Source organism: Thunnus albacares, chromosome 1 (genome assembly GCF_914725855.1).
Source record: "Thunnus albacares chromosome 1, fThuAlb1.1, whole genome shotgun sequence".
NCBI lineage: Eukaryota > Metazoa > Chordata > Actinopteri > Scombriformes > Scombridae > Thunnus > Thunnus albacares.
Window position 1 is genome coordinate 34836991 of NC_058106.1, and position 19197 is coordinate 34856187.

Sequence of the window (19197 nt, forward strand, 5' to 3'; positions counted from 1 at the left end):
TAATCCATTATTTCCTGCAGCGGGAGGGACAGACTAACAAATTACCTGTGAAAAACGGGGGTGTATTCAAAACACCCCCGTTGTTTTCACAACTTTGAACTCGCCCAACCTAACGGAGACTGCTGGGTCTAACTGTACTCAACGTTTAATGAACGTTTACTGCATCAGTGTTTCTCCCATAATTATAACAACGAGAAAACCTGCCAGGTCCAAAAAAAATGTAATGCCAAAAATAACGCCAAATATCCATTCATTCGGAAATTAATAGCGTTTGGGAGTCTCTGTGCAGTGCTGTTCTGGTAGTGAGTCAACCTCTGTGCCGTTGCCTGGGAAACTGTTGGTAGCGTAACTCCGTTAAGGAATACGTCATTGCGTAGTATGTTAGCGTAGCGAGTGAGAAACAGTGAACGGCAGGAAAGTGACGGTGGATGCTTGCGGCGCGGAGGAAAAGGTTAGCGGTAAGTTGTCAGTCTGGCATTAAATGTACAGTACAGACTACAGTGTGTCAGTTAATAAATGCTAAAAAGTCACGTCGTTTCCCCAAGTGCTGGAAAAGTGAAGGAGGTTAGCTCCAAAGTGAGTAACAATGGGTTAGCATAACCTGAAGACGCTAAACAGAGAAATAGAGAACAGAGAAATGTGCACTCTGTCCCGTTAAGTCCAACCTCCCCACGACTAATCGATTCGTTGAAGATTATGTACGATTTCAGTCGACCAAGATTTTCTTTGGTTGACTATAGCCCTATAATTTTGAGACATGCCAAAACCACAATCGAGCTACCACCTATCAAGATCAACAAGTCATCATACCACGTCATTAAATCAGTGTGTTTTGAGTTTAAATTAACACTTAACAGAAGTACAGTCTAGTTTTGGAAAAGTGTTTAATACAAGCCAGCAAACAACTTGGTGGGAGCATTAAATTACTGCAAAGCTCAGTTTCTAAACAACAAGTTTTAATGTCGTCAGAACATAAATGGGGGATGGCACGAGGACTCTGCTGCTCACTTCTGATGTAAATATTTACTTCTGGATGGATGTGGTGAAGAAAAGTGGTCTGATTTGCATAAGAAAAGGTGCCAGAAAAACACATCTAGGAGGCAAAATGAAACTGTGAATTATGTGGATGTCAATAAGATTTCCAGTTTCCAGAATGAATCTTGAAGCAGGAGGTCGGAGCTTTATGGCGGACATAAAAAATGAAGGGTCATGGAGGGAGGTATCATAAATTAAGAAGTGCTTAATGACAAGCTTTAGCACCACAGTACAAGCAATGATTTTATTAATAGTGCATGGAAGGGAAGTGAAGCACTTGCTGAAAGTTCATAATTCAGTGTAGTTAGTCTGATAGCGATTAAAGTTTGATAATGACCTCAGTCAGAACAGTAAAGTGCGGCAGACTGAAACGTCTGCTTCTCGATGCAGGCAAAAGCTTTTTAGGCTCAGAAATCTGACATTATTTCTCTTTTGTCAGCACATCAAACATTATTATAATGTTCTGTGATGGTTGTCTGAGTGCAGATTAAACCATAAAAGTACAATATCTAGATCAGAGTAGAACCACTGCTCCTTTGCATCCGAGGGAGTCAGTAGAGATAGTTCATCTGCATCTGATGCCTCGACCAATCAATGATGGTCAATTATTGTATTACTTATAAAATGTTTGTTTGATGCTGAAAACATCTGAATTAAATAACTAATATCTTAGTCAATATTAGGTCAAATAATGGCTCATGGGAAACTTTGAAACATGATTTTTTTTCTACTATTTATTTAAATTTTTTGGATCTTGTACTTGAAGTTAAACCTGCAACAATTAGTTGAATAATCAATTAGTTGCCAACTATTATCACCAACTATTTTGATGAACAATTAATCATTTTGAGTCTTTTTCTCTCTTTTTTTTAGGAAAAAAATGTCCAAAGTCTCTGATTCCAGCCTCTTAAATGTGAATATTTTCTAGTTTCTTTAGTCGTCTATGAAACAGTAAACTGAATATCTGACTATCTAATGCTGGTCGAGACAAAACAAGGCCTTTGAGGACGTCATCTAGGGCTTAGATCAACATTTTTCCTAATTTTCTGACATTTTATGGCCCACAAAAGTAATTAATTAATTGAGAAAATAATTGACAGTTTAGTTGTTAGTTATGGCCCTACTTGGAGCGATTTTATTAATGATAATAAAGACATTTATCATGTTGTCGGTAGTATGATGTTGCCAAGTCACCGGGACTCCTGCATCTTTGCTGTCTCTACATTAAGAACAACTTATCCTTCATATGTTGATATGTAATATCAAATAAATTAAATCTAGACTCAACTAAACAATCTAAAATATTCCGATCCAGACATTACTGGCAGTTCTGCCACCGCCAGCAGGTTTCAGTTCAACATTTTGTTGCTGGTAGTATTTCTACAGCAGTTACAGCTTAACTGACATCATTACATCCACCCACCACTTTGTCTGATCTGTGTCCAGGCAAATATTGGCAGGCGTCTCTTATCTCCTCTGCAGATTCCCTTGTTAGAGCATTATCAGTGCGTACTACTTCATTACAGCTGTTTTGTGATTGTTGACTTGTGAGTTTGTACACCTCCATGATCAGCTCACTGCTAACCAATTTAGCCACTTAACTAGCAATCTTGAGCCAATTTTTTACTCAAGGATGGCTTAAAGCGCCCTGCTCGGCATTTAAACCTGGCGTGATGAATTTTAAAATCACTTTTCAAGCCTCCAGGAAAGTTTTACAAATATTAAACCCACATGGATTAAAAAATTCATAATACAAAGTGTAATAATTGATCTTATTTGCTGTTTAAGATGTCCTGTCAACACTTTTATATGGACTTTTTCTTTTTAATGGCAGTCTACGAGGAGAATGGGTTTTTTCAGCCAGGGATTTTTGGCCGGTGGGAAAAACTGGCAGCAAAGCCGGAGCGGTGCTGAGCTCCGTTAATACATCCATGATTCAAAGTAACTGCTGAACCATTGTAACTGAATTACTGTTGGGATAAATGTTAAGTACTGTATGCTTCTCTTTTTACTTCTTTTGGACTCATTGTGTATGTTTACTAGAGTAGTTACAGTGTTGTTCTTCCTATGAGGACTTAATGTTGATTTTTATAGATTATATTTTGTTTCTTCTTCATCTGACAGCTAGTTTATACTTTTATGAATCCAGTTTCCTTAACCTTAACCTCAGTTGTTTATCTTTTTTTTACAAGAGCTGAGAGTTTTGTAGTCTTCCACCCACATGCTCAAACATAATTTATACCTGTGGATATTCAAGCGAGTAGTTTTTTTGTTGTTTAGTAGGAGACGACCTACGTTACTCCACAGCGACTTCAGACAGCTGTGATTATAAGGAGGCAATCTGTCTGAAAAGCAGGTCTGCTGTCAGTTCACACATCTGAGAGCAATCAGCCAGACAAGACCGGCGAGATGAAAACATCTCTCGATGAACATTTCGTCTGAATCAGACGGGGGGAAACTTTACGAGAAGCCGAGTCCAGGAGAGAGAGATAGAGAGAGAGAGTTTGACTGCAGATTAGCTTGTAAAGTTAACGCAGAGACAACTGTGGTTTCATATAAACCTGGTCGTTTACTCCTCACTAATATATTCAGCCAAAAAACATCTACTGACAGCTTGTTTAAAGAGACACTTCCTGTCTGTCACGGCACTAAATTGTGGCCCCTGATCCCAATATTTCTTTTCATTCACATTTGATATTATTTGGAAATCCAGCTGTGAAGTCAAAACACCAGGAAGCCCGGAGAAAATTCAGGGATTTGGGGGCACTATTCAGCTCCTTCACCAAAATCCAAAACACATAATTGCGTTTCTATTACTTTAATTAGTGTCTATAAATGTGCATTTCTTTCAATAGAGGGACTAATAATAGACAACAACTAAAGTTATTAATGTTTTCAGATTGTAAACAGCTGTAAAACAAACCTTAATCATCAATTCTCATCAGATGAGACACACACATGACATGCATCTCACTCACCTGTGATTTTTATCTTTATAAAATTACTGATCAGCCACATATAGAACCCTTAAATTTCACAGTTTCATTTTTAATTTTCACCACTTTCAATTGTTTTAATTATACTTCATTTGCATGATTAGTTTGTCTTTTGTCTTGTTCCCCTGCTGGATTCAATTAGTTTTACTGCTGCAATGAACTACTTTGCCCACAGGGATTAATATATCTTAACCTTATCTTTCTGTATGGGACTGCTGCTCTGCGTGTGTGTGTGTGTAGTAGAGTGTGACGTGTGTGTGTGTGTAAGAGCGGAGCGGTGCGGTGTGTGTGTGTGTGTGTGTGTGTGTGTGTGTGCTTTCTCTCTCTCTCTCCTAGAGAGTACATAATGTAATCCAGCCACGGTGCAGAAACACAGTCGGGAGGATTTAATCGCCCGTGGAGCTGACACACTCGGAGGACGAGGAGACCAGCGCCCCACCGCAGGCCTTGGGAAAACAGGGGAGGAGGGGAGGGGAGGGTGTGGATGCTGGCCTTTGGATTCACTTCCACCGTGTCTCAATTAAAGACAGAACACACACACACACACACACACACACACTCATTCACAAGTAATCCAAGGACAGCCGAGTCCATTTCGGAGTCTCTTACGCAGAAACCGGTGACCCACGGATGTGACCGCGGGGGGAAACCGAGCGACCGTGTGCGACTTTAAAGACTGCAAACACAGAAACTCAATCCTTCAACATACAAGCAGCGGCGCGGTCTGAGTAACCCGTCAGCATGTGGGGGTCAAACCACTCAAAATGCTCCCAGCGGAGGGACAGAAGACACATCCGCAGCCTCTTCATGGCTCTTCATATTGTCACACTGGGAGTTATGAGCCCAGGGGATGTTTATATATATATATATATATATAAAAAAAAAAACTACCTTCAAGCTCCATTAGTACTCCAGAAATCACTGAAGCACTGAAAGCCCTTACTCACTCAAGTCATGAAAAATTGAGTAGAGAAATCTTGAGAAACTGTGCACACAGTGTTTATATGGAACTGTACTTTCTCTATCTCAGGACAAAATGCTGTTGCAGCAAATCTGATGCGGACAGTGAATACTCAGATATTCTTTTAATATGGAAAGAGTCATTTAGATCATACTAATGTGAGTGGAAATATAATGTGAAAAGCTGCAGGGGTGGAGGGTTGTCTGAACGTGCTTCTAGGATTCTAGGAGAATATTTTAAGAGCTATTTTGATCTTTAATAATATTTCTGGTACCATGCACCATGCACAAATCCTCCCCCCCCCCCGCCCCCCAATATGGAAACAAAATGTACCCGGAACAGGCGAGAATCTACCAAATACTTAAAAAGAACAGACTTACCTTGCTTCCTTTGTCTGCACTCCGCTCTGAGCTGTAGAGCTGCTCGCAAAACGAGAGGCAGAAGAGAAGAAGAGAAGAGAGAAAAACTCAAGAAATGTAAAGAGGACAGAAGAGAAGCAGGTTCTGGTTGAAGACAGCTAAAGTAACACAGGAGAGAGTGGAAACTACCGACACTAATATAAGTGGAACACAGAAAAATAGAGCCAAATCCAAATTAAGGAAGACTGAGATGAGTATAAAATTAAAAGAAATAGCCTGAGGGAACAAGGCAAAACCTGTTTCAATGTTCATTTATGAACCTATCCTTTAATTCCCCTGCATCCAAATGCATATATAAATATTAAAACATCTCGTCTATGATTGAATAACAAGCTCACTTTGTCCACGCAGTCGTCGAAGAAGGCCAGGCTGGCGTCTTTGTCGCTGACGAAGGAGCACTCCTCGATGAAGCGGATGAACATCTGGGTTTTGGTCATCAGCGAGTAGAACTTCTGGTGCGAGCGATCGCGGCTCTTCAGGAAACCTGAGGACGTAAATGTTTAGCCGTTACAAGTGGCGCGCTAATCTTAGCTTCTTATCTGACACAAAAGGAGGAGTGATCGGTATTTAGTTCGAAACATAGCAGATTTATTTACATTGCTCAGCTCATTTCATCTACTAGAAAGACATTAAGCCTTCACACAAGAACTACTTAAGGACTTTCTTCCTGAGGTGTGCAATATTGTGGTTAAAAAATCCATTATCTCATAAAAAAAAAAGAAAGCTCTATACACACATGACTTCCATTTGTCTTGGTTCGGATAATGCGAGCCAACAAGATGTTATTAGTATAATGGCCAATTTAGAGTGTACGACAACGTGGTGGATCGCTTCCTTAATAGACGCTGAAAGCAGCTTAAGTGACTGATAAGCCTCTGCTGTTGTGAGACTGAGAGCAGCAGGATGGATCGCAGCGGTCCGACAGCACACAGATGGAAGCCAAAACACTGGCGTGACTTCCTGCAGAGAAACACTTCCTACAGCTGATAAATATTTTAATCCTGACACTGCCTGCGTGCAACCTGGACCGTCGTTCTGAGTGATCTCCTCTCATCTGCTTCGCTGTACAGATACTACGGTCTTACTAGAGAGCAGCGTCTGGGATGCAGGAGGCTTGTTGAAACTCCAAACTAGTGATTTAATGGTTAGTTAATTTATTCATCACTGAATCGACAATCAGAAAACAATCCGTGATACTTTTCCTACATTTGCTGGTTACCGAAAAGTTGTGACATAAGCTTATGTCTATAATCTTATTTATTTAGTTTTTTTGCCACCTTTTCCCTTTGTCCACTTTGTTCTGGAAACTGCTTTTTTATTTTTTTTAAAAGGCAGAGCAACCAGCTGAATGTCTTCTGATTTTCTTGCTTTTTTTGGCTTCATATCATTGCAAATTTAATACAGTGAAGCTCTGATCTATCATTATATGGTACAATTTGTCATCAACCAAAAAAATCAAATGCATGTAATGAAGCATGTATAAGCAACTGACAACATCTGGGTCAAAACGAATAAGAAAATATATATATTTTCGAAATTGTAATAGTAATACAATAGTAATGGTGTGTTAGATGGGCCTGCACTGACAAACAAGAACAAATTAGTGTCAGTTGACCAAACAGTCTCACCTCAAGGTCCATTTAGTAGCTATTCCGGAGCTTTCAATCAAATTAAATCAAGCATCCTTCCTGAGCAGATGGAGTTTTTCCACTTGTCGTGGTATGAAACGGCTCCAGAACAGCTACTAAGTGACCCCTTTGAGGTCAGATCGTTTTGCTTTTTCCGAGGTCGAGATTGAACTTTGAAGCCGACACGGACAAGAAGTCCTTAAAGTGCATCAACAATAGAGCCCATAAACCATATTTAAACACTAACATTATCTGTTAGGTGCCAAATTATTCTATCATTATTATTATTATTATTATATTAACCAACAGCTCACAACCACAGACAGATACACTAGAAGGCACCTGGTTACCAACAGTTAATTACTCTAAAATTTGTACATTTGCTTAATTGTTTATGTTCGTTTATCATCTGTCTTCTGAGGTTTTCTTGGGATTGTCTAAGAAAAGCTGAATACAGATGCAGTTTGCATGTAATCATTGGATGTTTGACTGAGAACAACCTAATCACATAGCGGAGGATCCTTTTTACAGGACGGCAGGTAGAAATAAAGTCTAGTCTCTAAGGTTATTCTGTAATTTCACATTAATGTTGTACCATTAAGGTTATTGAGTCCAATAACCTCCAGCTGCCAGGAGTTCATACACATGATGCACAAGCTGTTACATCTTTCCTCGAGTCATTATGTAATGTACTAGAGCGCTTTTTAAGGAGAGCCATTTCTGTTTGCTATATCATATAATTCACACCGGACACGACCTTGGCAACAGCTATTCTCTAGCGGAGCCGCCGTGATATCACACTAACTCATTTCAGCTGCGATGTGAACCGGCTTTCACGGGCTACGGTCCAGAGGCCGGACCGAGGCTTCAGGAGTATTTAGCAGCTGCGACGCTAATTCAAAAACAGCCTTGAACCTCCCCCCCCCAAAAAAAACCCCAGCATCTTCTCAAAACTGTTCCTGTGTATATTTACTCAGAGGTGGGGACGGACACTTATGAAACCTCATGTATTAAACAACACCATCTGTTTTTTGAAGCTGGCCAGCTGTGGAGACGAGGCCGCTTACAGATGACGCAGTATCGGTTTATATATTCATCGGCTCATTAGCGTTAATCATGCGCTGTAACTGGACGACTGCGGCTCGAACTCAACTTTCTTTGGATGACATATTGATCTGATCATAATGGTCTTCTGTTTAGGTGGTCAACGTGCTCAAACACTCGCCCTCAGTATTCAGGGTACTGTTGGGTTTCTCCGCTTTCAGTCCCTTTTATTAGATTATTTAAATACAAATCAGCCCGACGTTTGGTCTCCAGGACCTCGACAGACAGAGAGGTGATCTAGAGAACTGACAGCAGATGAGACGTCACCCCTCTAAGTGATTTGTAGATGTTTATAGAAAAAGACTGGACGTTTCTCAAAGAGTTCAGACTGAGTTGGGAACTAAAGCTGTCAAACAGGGACAAGTAGAGCTACTCTAGACGATATGTGCGACTGGGTTCTACCAATAAACTTGACTGACTGAGATGGACTGAGCCCTTTATTCCACTAATGATCGGAAAAAGAGCTCAATCAGAATAATGCACAAAAAATCAGCACAAGCAAAAAAAAAAATATCTGCATGAAAAGTTTTTTTTTTTGTCCAAATGAAATATAATTCAGTTTGAAAGGGTTGGTTTAAACATTTTACAATCCCTCTGCAGTAAAGTTCAGTCTTGACCTTGGAAAAAATAATCTTGATTCAAGCTTTTGCATTATTTTACAATCTATTCATCAAAAGATGCCAAAGATCCTTCTGAGTATATTATGTTCAGTTTCCATGAGCTTCAAAATCATCTCTCATTTCTCTTTTTTTTTTTAAAAAAAACTGCAGCAGGAGTTAAAAGTCTATGGTGGACCAGCTGAATTTGATCTTTCTGATTACTAAACAGGAAATCATAGGAAACCATCTGAGATCATGTAAACACTTTGATGGGAATCATCGTTCAAAATAATTTCTTCTGTAGAAAAAAAAAAATAAAAAATGACTCATGTAACTGCAGTCAATAGTGCATTTGATACCGTTCCAGTGTGAGGAGTTTGAGGGGGTTGCTGGGAAAAACAACAGCTGTATTGATCCTTTTCACCCCGTTTCCTCTGTGACTTCGTTATCCGGCCGACACGCCGCACATGGACACGGATAGTTTCCGTGGTTTTGGCACCGAGTTCACATACCTTGCAGGTCGAATAGGGAGCTAGCGTCTGTGGCTTTCTCAGAGGGCGCCTGGGTGATAGGTCGCAAGAAAGAACGGTAACCCTTCAAAATGGCCGCCATGAAGCGTAGGAAGGCTTCCTGGATCTCCAGCTCCACCGTGTGGAGGCTCTTCCCGCAGCTCAGCTCCGACGAGTCGCTCATGCTCATCTCCAGCAGCCCGTCGGGCCGATACTGACCTGGAGACACGTAAAAGAAGCAGCTGTCAGTACGTAAAGGCTGAATCATCACTTCAAACTGAGGTTGATCATTTGTTTTTAGGCCTATCCGCCGCTTTAGGCGTTTAAGTGAGTCTTCGGATTAGGATAAGAATTCTGTGATTAGAATAAATAAACTCAAATTGATACCCTCCAGTTTCCAGAGCTCCATGAGGCTTAAAGGTCTGGACTAAAAACCTCTGGCAGACATATCAATATTCAGCACTTCTAGCAGCGACTGGGTAGATTTTCAACTTCACTGGATCAGAAAATTCATTTATTCAATTTCTCCAGCTCAATAAGCAGCAATTTTCATGGGTCTCTCAGCGAGCGTGCTCCAGGAATAGCAGAGAAAAGTTGACAATAATACAATGAGCACCGCGGCGGGGCAGACTGGGTAATTAGGAAATTATACTATGATGGGATTATTGCTGGCTTTCAGTTTGTTATATGGGGAGCAGAACGGTACGGATTGAATGGAGAACTAATTGTTAAGACAATAGAATAAAACAGTTCTGAGTCCAAAACTAAATATGACGAATGAAGCATAACACACTCTGTGAGGACCTTAATTAGCCACATATTTTCTTTCACTTTTGATTACATTGAGTGTCAGGAAAGGTGCTGTAGTCATGCAGTCTGAGAACATAATGATAGAGGAGATTAATTCTACTTCTACCAACTGCTATTAAACTCAAGACTACAAAAAAGCAACAACCGCTAAGTTACCTGACGGATACATTTTTTTAAAATGCGCCACCGGTTCACGTATGGAGCCCAGTTACTCACCGTCAACCAGCTGCTGGTAGAGATTGCTCAGCACATTCATTAGGTTTTTACAGGCTTTCTTTGGCAGGATCTTCCATGTGAGGGCTCGCTTATCTTCGTTGCTGGAAAAGCAGAAGCATACAAGTACTCTGAGCTCTGGAGAGGCTGAGAGGCCAAAACCAACACGCACTGCGGTCGGGTCGGGGGTGGGGGTGGGGGGGAGGTGGGGAGGGGGAGTTTAGACCACCCTAACGCTGTGTCTGGATGGTAATGAGGCCAAAAGTGATGTGAACCATTACTGACTTTACCTGACACACCAGAAAATTGCATTCTCTTCATATTAAAACAAGACTGACACTACAAAAATAACCATTTCCACCCGAGCTTCAGGAAGAAAACGGCCTGATGTCTAAACTTAGAACTCATGATCTGGTAGTTATGTGGTCTGGGGGTGAAAAAAAAAACAAAAAAAACACAAGATGCAGCAAATGCAACACTGTTGAGCTCTTAGCTAGAACGCTGCACAGTATATGTACTACTCATATGACGACGCTATAAAATATTCATCATGACAATAGCTTGGCTGAATAACTCCACAGCTACGGGATGGTTTTGTTTGTTTATGTTGCTCACTGGAAGATGGTGTTCGTGTCCAGATCCACGCAGCTCACATCCGGCGGGGGGTCGTAAAGGTCGAAGTAGCGAGAGTCCACTCCGACGATGAACGGACAAGGGGCGCTCAACACATCGGCCAGCGCCAGGGGGCACAGAGGAATATACGGACACGGCCAATGGAAGGGGAAGATCATCTGAGGAGGAGGAGGAGGAGGATGAAGATGAGAAAAAGACAGGTTTAAAGTTCCAGTGACTTTCCAGAAGTTGCGATGCTTCCATGACTACGAGATGTTATATGTTGCTGGTTTTATTCATGTTATTTTAAAGAGTTAAACATTCTCTCGAAACCACATCGTAATGACATGAATTAAAAGCTTCCTGCTTCCTGACTTGCATTCCCTCGTTTCCCACACAAAGTAGGAATTTCACTGTTTCCACAACTGATGGTGACCACAGTAATTATTGCATTACATATAAGACATTAATAACTATCGGTGCAGCGGTTCAGTAAATGTAAAAGAAAATAAAATTATATTTAGGAAAGCCAAAAACAAGGTAGCAGCATGAAGAGGGAAGCAAGCCCGGTGAAGGAGGGATACACAGCTGGTTGGAGGGACGTTTAAGGAGACAGGAAACCATTCTGTAACTTACAGACACCAGAGCTTCAGTGACACTGGTGAGTACGGCGGGTCGTAACGAGTGGACCAGGATCTTATGTTCGGTGACGGCAAACACCAGCAGGGTGACGGCGTTCTCTGGTCCGAGGTTCTGTAGCAGCGTGGAAAATCGGCCGCCGCTACAGAAAACAACACAAAATGTGCAACAACAGTTCAACAAAATATTCACACTATACACGATATTTCTACAATGTCCTGCAACAAGCTCAGATCAGTGCATTAAATGTAAACGAAGATAAAGGGACACTATAGCATTATGGCAAAAGTTTTAGAAGAAAGTAATATCTCTGAACCAATGGTTATCTATAGAAAATTAACATTTGCATTAAAGGAAGATCCCAAGCACTTAGAAGAAGATGGAAACCACTTATTAACTTCCTGAAAAAGAGCCAAATGGAGGATTTTTCATAAGTTGGGGCCAAAAATGACCATTAGTAGTTTTCATCTATTCCTTTTTTCCTGTTTTGTTGTGGATTTGTTTTAGTTTTTATATTGTTTTATTGTTTGACATATATGCTTAGTTTGGATATGCTTAAACTACTATAAATATAATATATAATATATATAGTATCATGTCCTCCAAAAGGGTCTCTTTTCTGGCCCTTGAACACATTTCAGCTTCAGAGCTAAATATACTTTCATTCTCTGTATTCTATATTCAAGTGTATGAAAGAAGCTCAACTTGATAATATAGAAAAGATGATAAACAGTAAAATACTTCAGACATGATCTTGAAAATGAAACTGACTTCAACAAGCCAGACTTACAATGATTCTCTCAACTTTGCAGAGTTTCTGAAGATTTCTATCTGCAGTATGTTGTTTTGTACATACATACACTGCATCCTTGTGTCAAATCCCTTTAAATCTGAGCACATAATTAGCGGTGATGATGTCACACATCACCTGAAAAATCAGTGTCCACAGCTGCTCTTACCTGAGCGGTAAAGGTGAAGACACCGGCTGGCTCAACATCAGGCTGTCATGAGGAGAAAGCTGTAAAAAAGCTGGAAAGTGAGATAAAAACCCAACAAGCAAAACATGTCTGTACTTCATCTATAATGGAGGACTTAAACTAACCCACGGGCAACACTATTTTCTGCAAAATAATAATTACCCAGCTCTAACATGCACCATTACACGACAAAACAACACGGGGAACAACTTAAACTTACCTGTACCAGGATGCGAGGCCTCTGAGAGGAAGGGAAGGGAACTTTGTGCATAAAATGAGAGATGTGCCTGTGAGGAAGAAGAAGAATTAGGATGTGAGGCCAAAAATAACAGCAGTGGGCGGCTGAATAATCAGTCAATGCAGCCGTATTAGACGGGTATGAGTTGCGAGCAGCAGTAAAACATGAAAAGCATGAATATTCTGTCTCACACCACCTGACCAGGTCAAGTAATAATCCAAAATAATGCAACTAAACCCTTTGATGATTGGTGAAGGCTTTTATTATATGGTGCGTTTTCTTTTCCTTGATAACTTCCAAAATGTAGAGGACATCTGGAAAACACCAATATGTTTCCATTGTACAGATGAAACAAACTATTAACATTTATAGAAAATATCAGATTTTGCTGTCAGTAACTCAGTGAACATCAAAACATCTCTTATAAAGCTGGAGAGCAGGACTTTTGGCGGTGAGATTAATTACAAAAACACTGCCGACACGTGTTTACGTCATAGAGTCCGCCACAGCCTACTCTGTCGCTCATGGATGTAGAAAGAGAACTGGATACAGGAAGAGCGCCAGGCTTTGAAGCTAATTTAACGTAGCGGCCAAACCGTGTAATTGCAACGTCACGTGATGGCCCAAAAAGACATTTCCTTATAGACTTACATTGTGAAAGAGACGTCTGTAAATCAGCAGATACATTTTTCTGAGCGTCACAACCCCCACGAAATGACTCGTCTCACTGTCAGAATTAAACCTGTTCGGTCCGATCACATTTCAAAAGCATAGAAGAGCCGCATGATTGAATTGTTTTATCCCCATTCAAGTTAGCTGGAGGGCTAAACAGGAAGTAGCTGACTCAGCCAGCGAAAGTCACTAGTGCGCATGCTCTATGGGCCGCACAATGCAGAAGATCCGGCTACTTTCATACTGGGAAGTCGATTTTTTTTGGCTTCATGCGCCACTGAGCAACTTTCATAGGAATGAACGGGGCCCCGCCTCCGACGCTGTATCCAGTTCTCTTTATACATCCATGCTGTCGCTACTGTTGCTGCTGTAAAACGGCGGATACGTTGTTCTGAGCGTCACACAACCCCTCGCTAAATGACTCAGAATTTGATCCATTCAGTCTGATAACATTAGGAAAGTCTACAAGAGCCACACAAGTAAACAATAACCTCATAAATTAGCAGAAGGCTAATCGGAAGTTAGCTGCTCGGTCAACGGAAGTATTATAAAGGCCGTTCAATGAGAAAGAGGATATATTTTGCCTTGAATAATAAAGAACCATGTGTAAGAAAGTAATGATAAACACAGAGCATACAATGGTCAAAATAAAAAAAACAGAGGGGACTCACTTCTCGATGGGCAGGGCGTGAGGGCCCGAGATGGAGTATCGATAGAGGAATGTGAGGAACTTGCGGAAAGCGTCGAAGAAGGGCCAGTGGGACAGCAGGCAGATACACTTGTTGGTGTAGACGGAGCGGGGATTGGTGGTTGTGGTGGTGGTGTTGCTGGTGGTGGCGGCGGCAGCTGTAGCGTTGGAGGAGGAGGAGGGTTTGTGGGGATCCGGGTTTAGGAGACCCAGCTGGGAACACTGCTGATCGGTCAGACACTCCAGCGGGAAGGGCTCGTAGAACTGAATGGCAGCACCGTACACCTGAAAACAGGAGACATGTTTCAGTACACGGCTCAACACCTGCAGATGTCTGTCGCGGTACATTATTACTAAGACGTCAGGATGCAAATACTGCATGAACTGCCTCAAAACACACAGCATCTCTTCTTTACACATATACATTTTTCAGAATTTTATGTATTGGATTTCCTTATACTAACCTTTACCTAAAACCAACAAACAGCCCCAAATTTCCTCACTCTCAAGGTCTAAAATTCCTCGTAGTTCACACAAACATAGACGTACAAGAACACACAAGCACACACACAAAGTAATTTCTGTTTAACAATAATTTCTTTAAAAAAACACTCCAACAGATGAAACAGCCAAATAATAAGAGTTTATAAACCTCTACGCAGTTCTCTGACTCATCCATGCACTCTTAAATAAATGGAAATATCAATAAGCATAGAAATAAAGTAAAGTATAGCACACCACTGTTTAACCTTTATTGAACATCAATACCATGAGTGCCAGCTGTGGCCAAACAAACAGCAGTCAGCTAAGCCAGTAGCTTAGCTAAGCAATCCCCTCTGCTTCCTGGAAATTTGAGACTTTCCCAATTCATGCATAGATCAAAGCTAACCGGCTTATCTGCTGGCCAGCTAGGGCCGCCTGTGTGGGTCAGATTTTTAAATTCTCACCCCGAAAGGGGACCGATGAACCGCGCGTCTTTGTTTGCTGACGACTGAACCGAAGGACGCCTGTGTGTGTGCTCGTCTGCGTGTGTTGTTTGTGTGCGGCGGTTTCGACGGCCTTTAAACTGAAGAAGTTCAAGTCAATTAAAGCTGTGCATGTAAAGAGTTAGGATTATGGGAATTAATGTAGTCGACGGAGGGTTCTCGTAAGTATAGAGAGACAGTGAGTGTGTGTGTGTGTGTGTGTACACACAGGGGTCAACAGGTGACTTCTCAGTTAAACATGGAGTCTGCAGAGCGCCGGAGTCCTGCTGATTCTCCCTCTGACCTTGGCCGGTAAAACACAAGTCAGCATACACACTGTCCTCACCAAATATCCCTCTGCATGTGCTACAGCAGGCCTTCCAAACTCACACACACACACACACCTGTACACACACACACTAACTTGACTCAGCAGCAGCGGACCGCGGAGGTTTTGGCACCGTTGATCGCTCCTGACCCCTAACTGGCCTTGTTGAGCAGAGCTGCTGCTATCTAAACATCAGCGGGGCTTTTGGGATGGTTATTTGTTTTCAATCACAATTGTTTCAACACATAATTCACTAATATGTGTCAACAACACGAAACCTCGTCCCAACTGGACCGCTTTCCAACAAAAAACCCGCAGACCGGTGCGGCGGGTCGGCTCGTGTGTTTACGCCTCGTTCAGCCAAACATGGTGGATAATGAAGTACAACAGGACGGTTTCTGCCAGTTGCTTCATACGTGCTGATTCACACTACAGTTACAGAGAGTGTGATGTCGGTAGCGTGCTCGGGCAGGTGCTCAGGCGTAAAAAAAAAAAAAAAGGGGGGGGGGGGGCTGTGATGACTGAACACATGAATTCACATTACACGTCTGTTGGGTCGTCTCATTGATCAGCAGGCAGCACAACAACCATGCTGCTGCAGTATGAACACACACACGCGCGCACACACACACACGTGCACAGTGAACAGAGCAGAGGAACCAACTGGAGCAACTATGATCAATTTTACAGTCGATAGGGAATTAATCAAACTGTCAAACTGCATCTCATCAGAACAAAAATCCTGCAGTTTCCTTTAAGAATAAAATCAACTTGAACCAGATCTAAATCTACACTTTTACACTCAGGAAGTAAAAGTTCATCACCTTCGAGTGTTGTTCACCAATAAATTCAGTGGAAACTCTCCAGAGAATAAAAAATGAGTCTCTTAAAATCTTGTTGTCCTGCTTCTGCTGGACCGGAGAGGAAAGTGCAGACAGAGATGGATGGAGAAGAGGAAGAGACCTTTAAGACGGCTGGCAGAGTGGTGTGATTTAAATGCAGGGCATGAAGGTGAAGGAGGAGGGAGGTGTGTGTGTGTGTGTGTGTGTCAGGGGCGGGACATTAATAGAGCCTGCAGTTAATTGCTCCGGTGACATCTTAAAGCCCGTCCCCCCCCCCCCCAAAAGCTCTCAGTGCCTCGATGCTGCTGCTAACAGAAGAGCTGCTGACAGGAGGAGAGGAGAGTATCAGCCATGTCAAGCATATTTTTTTGTTTCAGTTGCCTGACAAAGGAACTAACTATGACACTATTTTACACCAGACTAGCTTGCTTGTTGCTGCTGTCGATGTTTTCATAGTGGTTTCATTTCACAACAGTGACAAACAACGCCGGGGGGCTTAGGGGCAAACACTATTGTTATCAGGCTGTCACCGATGGAAGGCGGGGAAGGGAGAGACGTGGATCGTGCTGCCCTGCGGGGAGCTCGATTTGCGTGCGTTAACTGTGGTGGCTGTGACAAGTGGAAGAGGGAGGGGCGCGGGGTGGGGAGGGGGGGCTTGTGCAGTCTCGCAGAATTAGGATTTGAATGCGGTTGGTCGGGCATTACAACACGCTTTTAATTAAGAACTGATGCCACGGGGCCTGAATTTAATGAGTAAAATATAAAGTTAGAGAAAGAAAATGTCTTGTAAAAAGGGCATTTATCTAGTCAGAGACCAAAAGGGCATCTTGAGCATCACTTGTCTGGTATCAGGACTCAAAAATCATCTGTAGAGTTATCTTTATTATGTTTATAAGTGTGTGATACTGCTTCCTGTTTGATCCAACTGGGAGAAAGAATAAAAACAACAAAATCTGCTTTGTGCATAATCCAATAAATTGTTTGTTTTCAGCCTTATTAAAGTCTTAGAATCATGTTTAGATACATTTCTGCTTACGTAACTGTTAACAATGAGGTTAACTCAGCTTTATACAGGAAGTACAGATCTGCTCACTCATATATGATGTTCACATTATAATGCAACTCTTGAGACCCAGTCTGATCCTTGATATTATTACACTTCTAATTGTGTTGATGTTGATGATGATGATGGTCATAATAATTATTATTGTTGTTATTGTTATTATCATTCGTGTAGTGGTGGTGATAACCTATATTATCATTACTAGAGTCATTATGTGTTATATGTTATTATTAATATTAGTACATGTGTTATGGAAGGTAGTTGTAGTAGTAATACTATATAAGCATATATCACATATTTATCACTATAATACAACCAATTATATATTTAACTCATTAATTTAACTTTTATTAATGTATCTATTTTTCTCTTTATAACATACACTGTTCCAGCAATCAAACACATCCATTCTTCTCACACACACACACACACACACACAGAGGCAAAGAGAGAGATTATGTATTGTTGTTGTCTGGGGAAAACCACAAAAGTCGAATGTGTTAATGTCGAAGCGGCAAACTACCACCAAGGCTTGAAGCTGAAGCCAATGTGGAAATACCTTAAAGTGCAATGTCACCGACGGGTGCTAGATGCTCCGACTGACTCCCATCTAAAAAGCCTCAACTTCTCTCTAGAAATACTACGTCAATCATTTATTTCAACGAGTCATTATGGCCTCAATCGCCAATTTCAGGCCCCTCTAATAAGTGCGCAGGTGGTCTTTTTGGGAAATTATTGCTCCGTTAATAGCGTAGCGTTGACATCTGCAGTGTGGGTGTTGATTGACAGCTGTGATTGGCAGTCGGCTCACCTGCTGCCGTTACTTGATACTTATAATACCTGCCCTGTGAGCGCAATTAAGCTAAAGTAGCTAACGACAGCTTAAGTGCTAGTGTTCGCTTCGATCCGAGGTAGTGGGGAATTTTTCCAAAGTGTGAAAGACAACATCCTGCATTTCTTATTCCTGGCTCCAAACGGCTCCAACGCCGACCAAAGAGGTGACGTCACACCTCGCTAAATCCATATTACATCATATATATTCAGTTGGACCAGAGAAAACCAATAAATGTGGAGTTACAATGTTTTCACCTGACAACAGTAACATGCATGCATGACCCACTTCCCCTTCTGGCGTGCAGAGCATTGTGGTTTTCCTCGTGCCCCGTTGTAGTGCTTCGGTCTGTGGTCGTGTCAGCTGCTGTGTAGATGGCAGTTACAGTCTGTTGATGGGCTCCAACAGTCACTGGCAGCATTTTGTGTGTGTGTGTGTGTGTGTGTGTGTGTGTGTGTGTGTGTGTGTGAATCTATCCCTTCATCCATCTTACCTTCTCTCCGGAGGCTCCGGTCAGGACGAAGGTAGAAAAAACAGGGAGGGAGTATTTGGTGTTAGCTGGCCAGCACTCAATTGTGGCCCCCATGGGAAGGCAGAAGAGAGGAACAGACTCTGGCAGCGGGAATGACTCATAGTCCTCCTCTGGATATCTGCTGAATAAACCTAACAGGAAAAAACAAACAAAAAAAAAAAAAAGAGAAACCAAACAAATGAGAGAACTCAATTTAGAGAGCTGCTAAGTGCAACTTCTCCCCTGTGATTAGCAATTAAGAGCTAATGTAGATGCCTTTCCAATAAGCTTAAAATGAAACAAAACAAATCTATTATAATCACTGTGATAATGCACAATTTAGAGTCAGTGTTTCTGTAGAAACGCTTGGCTTTGTAATAAGTAATCAGTGCTTGAGGATCGCGCCTTTGGGTAATTAGTCACTGTCAATAGACACAAATGAGAAACAATGAATTAGTGATTTTATTTTCTGCACACAAGAAAAGCTTCTGGAAAATACTTTGTACAGTTAAAGAAACTCCAACCTTACCTTCAAGCCACCAATGATGTTTTATAA

The 19197-nt window shown here is 41.6% G+C and overlaps 1 protein-coding gene across 6 annotated transcripts in view; it reads right to left on the bottom strand.

Annotated features, from left to right (window-relative positions):
• The window catches only part of LOC122985410 (C-myc promoter-binding protein-like), an 84097-nt gene that overhangs the window by 37560 nt on the left and 27340 nt on the right, over positions 1–19197 (bottom strand). For 4 of the 6 annotated variants that reach the window (XM_044356057.1, XM_044356022.1, XM_044356032.1 and 1 more), the window contains 10 exons: positions 18624–18793; positions 14084–14385; positions 12723–12789; positions 12485–12543; positions 11523–11667; positions 10890–11065; positions 10278–10378; positions 9255–9470; positions 5750–5895; positions 5373–5411 (listed from right to left, as the gene is read on the bottom strand). In XM_044356057.1, the coding sequence (XP_044211992.1) occupies positions 5373–5411; positions 5750–5895; positions 9255–9470; positions 10278–10378; positions 10890–11065; positions 11523–11667; positions 12485–12543; positions 12723–12789; positions 14084–14385; positions 18624–18793 (1421 nt within the window). The remainder of the gene's footprint in view (positions 1–5372; positions 5412–5749; positions 5896–9254; positions 9471–10277; positions 10379–10889; positions 11066–11522; positions 11668–12484; positions 12544–12722; positions 12790–14083; positions 14386–18623; positions 18794–19197) is intronic. The other 2 variants (XM_044356065.1, XM_044356049.1) reach the window with 1 other exon arrangement.